The following is a 3,968-nucleotide window of genomic DNA, read 5'->3' on the forward strand; positions in this document are numbered from 1 at the left end:
AAGAAGAAAGGGAAGATGAAGCAAGGTGAGGTTGATTGAGATGATTATGATTCTGACAAGAATAACGAGAAGAAGAAAGGAAAGTTGAAGCAAGACGAGGTTGACGGAGATGATTATGATGCTGAGAACGTCATCTTTGAAAAAGAAAATAGAGAAAATTTGGCAAAGATTTCTTTGGTCGAATTAGTTAAGAAAAGAGATATTTTCCTCAGGAAAACAGTGTTAAGAGGCAAGGTTTGAGTTATGTGCAATGAAGAATAACTTTCTGCAATCTCTGATCCAGAAGTTGAGGCTGCTGCAGTTGCTGCTCGGGCTGCAGAAGAAGCTATAAATAGATCATTGGCTGACTACAACCGTCCAGATCAATTCTAGGCCAACATATCTGCTATTCGTCCTCCAGACATACATAGAGCTGATTTCGAGGTGAAGCCTTAGTACTACTCACTCGTGGGGCATACACCCTACAGTGGGACATCCCATGAGCGTCCTATGGACCATCTAGAGAGGTTCGAGGATCTTATTTCTGCTATTAAAGAAAATGGAGTCTCTACTCTCTACCTTCTTTGTAAGCTCTTCAAGTACTCTCTTGTTGGAGAAGCTTTGCAATGGCTTAAGCAGTTACCACCAGGATCTATTACATCCTGGGCAAACATCAAAAACGCATTCTTGCGTAATTTCTTTGATGAGACAGGCGCAGAGGATTTGAGGAGCAAGATTGCTACATTAGCGCATGAGCCTACAGAGTTTTTCAGGAACTGTTGGGTTCGGTTCAGGTCTTATCAGAGAGAATGTCCACACCATGAATTCAACCAAGTGCAGCTGCTCAGCACTTTCTTCAGAGGTTTAGATCTGGCATATAAGACAACTCTAGACACAGCTAGTGAAGGGAACTTCAACACCAGGAATCCAGAAGAGGTTGTGAGACTTATAGAGAACTTGGCATCTAGCAACAGCACCAAGAACACTGATTATGAGAGAAGAAAATCAGCCACTACCCTTGGAAAGGAGCATATGGACGATGTGAGAGCCAAACTAGGTAATGTTCAAAAGCTTCTTTAGAAGCAGGTTAGCTTTGCTGAAGATGTAGAAGCTGTAGAGACTGATGAAGAGAGATATGTAGAGGAGGATGTGAATTACATCAGTGGCACTGGATTTCAGAGATCTGGAAACCAGAGTGGAAACATGAACTTATATGGAAACAGTCAGAGGAGCAACTACCGTCAAAATTCACAGTACCAGAAGCCTTACAACAACAACAACAAGAGTCTTAATAACTATTTCTATCAGAATCCAGCACCACCTACTCAGGAGAGAAAAATCGAAGCAATGCTTGATCAGGTTCTAGAAGGTCAGCAGAGGCTTACTGTAAAATTCAATGAAAAGATAAATTATGCCTACACCAACCTGAATGCAAAATTTAACACCTTTAGCGCTCATGTAAGGAAGTTGGAGACACAAGTGATTCAGATATGAGAGGCTATTAGGAGACAGGAAGCTTTAGTAAAAAGGAGAGAGAAGAAGTAGTGAGACACCAAGTGAATGCCATCATAGAGGATGATTTCTGGCGAGTGGTGAAGCATGAGAGACTTCATGAGGACGACTTTGAAGTAGAGAGTGCCATGACAGTTCTCATTGGTGTCGACCGGCGCCATGCAGAAGTCATCAATCGACATGGGATGATGACCATCGATCGATGTTCGAGTCCCCACATCGATCGACGAAGTCAACAAGGTCTACTGCTACGAGCAAACCAGTACGGATTTTGATCCACGGGGAGTTTGCAGCAAGACATGACCCTCACCCACCTGAAACCTTCATCGATCAACACCAGGAACCGGTTATCGATCGACGCCATGAGCCCGTCATCGATTGACATGAGCAGTCCGAGATCGATCAGCGCACACCACTTACATACAGAGTGCGGCTACCCAAAATACACATGGCCCAAATTAATGCACTCAAACCCCAACCCAAACCTTCAGAAAACCCACCAGACGTGATTGAGGATGCATCAGAGTCTATGGAGATAGGAAAGGAAAGTGCAAAGAGAACCTTAAGGAAAAGAAAAGAGATGGTTCTCAAGCACTATAAAAGGAGAACTAATGAGAAGAATATGGAAAACTTCAGAGAGAGAGTTCTAAGGATTCCAGCAGAGAAACCTTTTGAGGAAGCATATTTCACACACATATTATGGTTGTTCTTTAGAGAGACCAAGAAGACAAAAGCAGATATTGAAAAGGATGTTTCATCAGGTCAGAGAACAGATGAAAGAGATGATTACATTGAAGAAGAAGAGTGATCCTGAGAAATTTGCTATACCCTGCTCAGTACAAGAGATAGAGTTTCCATGTGCCCGTTGTAACACAGGAGCTTCAGTCAGCATCTTGCCTAAGGTTATGGCAGATCAGTTAGGTCTGAAGATAGAGCCATCGAAGGAACAATTCACCTTTTTGGATTGTACTCAGAAGAATTTAGGAGGAAACATAAGAGAGACCTTATGGTGCAGATTGGTAATGTCCTAGTTCATGTTGATTTCCATGTCGTGGACATTAAACTTAACTGTAGTTCTTCTCTACTGGTTGGACGAGCTTTCTTAGCAACTGTTGGAGCAGTTTGCAACATGCGGACAAATCAGTTGTGTCTGACACTCATCGATCCGAAGACTTACTATGATCCAGTCAGAGTTGTCAAGCCACAGACGTCCTGCAAAGAAGCTATAGATGATTATAAACTCGTAGCAGCATGCCATTGTGGAGTTGAGTATGAGACAGAATACTCGGCAATGATCGACAAACATACTCCAACGTCGATCGACAGATCCATCCACCAAAAATCGATCGATACACATGATCATACATCGATCGACACGTATCCATCCCACACGATTGGTATCAAGCACAACAAATCGATCGACCACCACCAAGGAGAATCGATCGACAGCTCACCTACAGCAGAACGAGACGAATGGCCAACACACTGCTGCCCGATCTTTTCCCTAGACGCTGCTTCATTATCCCAACATCTGGATGAATATGATGAGGATTGTGAGGAGGAACGAGCCACAGAGCACCAAGGCATTCTTGCTGGAAATAGATTTCCACACCATTCTCTTGGAATCAGAAATTCAGCATCAATCGACGGAGGCAACTCAACATCGATTGACATAAATCATCAGCAATCAGAACGTGCATGTGCATCGATCGACACCACACACAACAAATCAATCGATATAAAGAAAACCGACATTGAGGAAAAAGGAAATTACTCAATTGGAAGTTGGGCTGGTGATCACTATAAAGAGAGTTTCGGAATGGAGGAAACACCAAATATCATAGGAGCAGACAAGATGCATGAACTTTTCAACCATCAGCAGCCTTTAGATCCAAAACCATGTGGAAAAGGAGTTGATTGCCATCATCTCCATCGACTAGACAACAAACCATCGATCAACGATCACCACGCAACATCGATCGACACTCATTCGGACCCACGACTTGTGGTTAGGGCAAATGATATTACATATGATAACTTTCTAACACCAGATGAGTTTGGTATTCTCAGGGATCCAAAAGGCTATGCATAGCTTTAGATGGACGATTTCTACAAGTCTTAAGAAATGACATTGTAGAGGTCATTGCCATGGCCAATGGAGCAGACAACCTCTTGTTCCAACAACGCAATCCAGAGCACCAACAGAGTATTCCAGACGAACTCTTTGCTAGAGCTTGTGGAATAGGGTTTCGTCTCAAAAACCAGAATTGAGCCAGAAAACGCAAATCGATCGACAGTCCTTCCGGAGCATCGACCGACAGGAGAGACCCACCATCGATCAACATGCACTTTGAATCTGGAAACCGAGTTTACAACAGAAATGGAGTGAGGAGATTTGAATGGGAACAAAAGATGAGTACGAAGTCTATAGAGACGAAGATAGATATACATGAGGGGGAGACGTTGGCATCATCAAC

At 43.1% G+C, this 3,968-nt stretch overlaps 1 protein-coding gene across 1 annotated transcript; it reads left to right on the plus strand.

The window, feature by feature from the left end:
• The first annotated feature begins 489 nt into the window (after positions 1-489).
• Positions 490-1,473, plus strand: LOC108858346 (uncharacterized). The gene is made up of 2 exons (XM_018632291.1): positions 490-1,020; positions 1,066-1,473. The coding sequence occupies exons 1-2, from the start codon at positions 490-492 to the stop codon at positions 1,471-1,473; spliced, it is 939 nt and encodes a 312-aa protein (XP_018487793.1).
• Positions 1,474-3,968: the final 2,495 nt, after the last annotated feature.

Source organism: Raphanus sativus, chromosome 5 (assembly GCF_000801105.2).
Source record: "Raphanus sativus cultivar WK10039 chromosome 5, ASM80110v3, whole genome shotgun sequence".
NCBI lineage: Eukaryota > Viridiplantae > Streptophyta > Magnoliopsida > Brassicales > Brassicaceae > Raphanus > Raphanus sativus.

Coding starts and splice junctions, on each gene's coding strand:
- LOC108858346 (XM_018632291.1), top strand. CDS start 490: ATGGACCATCTAGAGAGGTTCGAGGATCTTATTTCTGCTATTAAAGAA. Junction 1,021..1,065: donor GAAAGGAGCATATGGACGAT/GTGAGAGCCAAA, acceptor CTTTAGAAGCAG/GTTAGCTTTGCTGAAGATGT.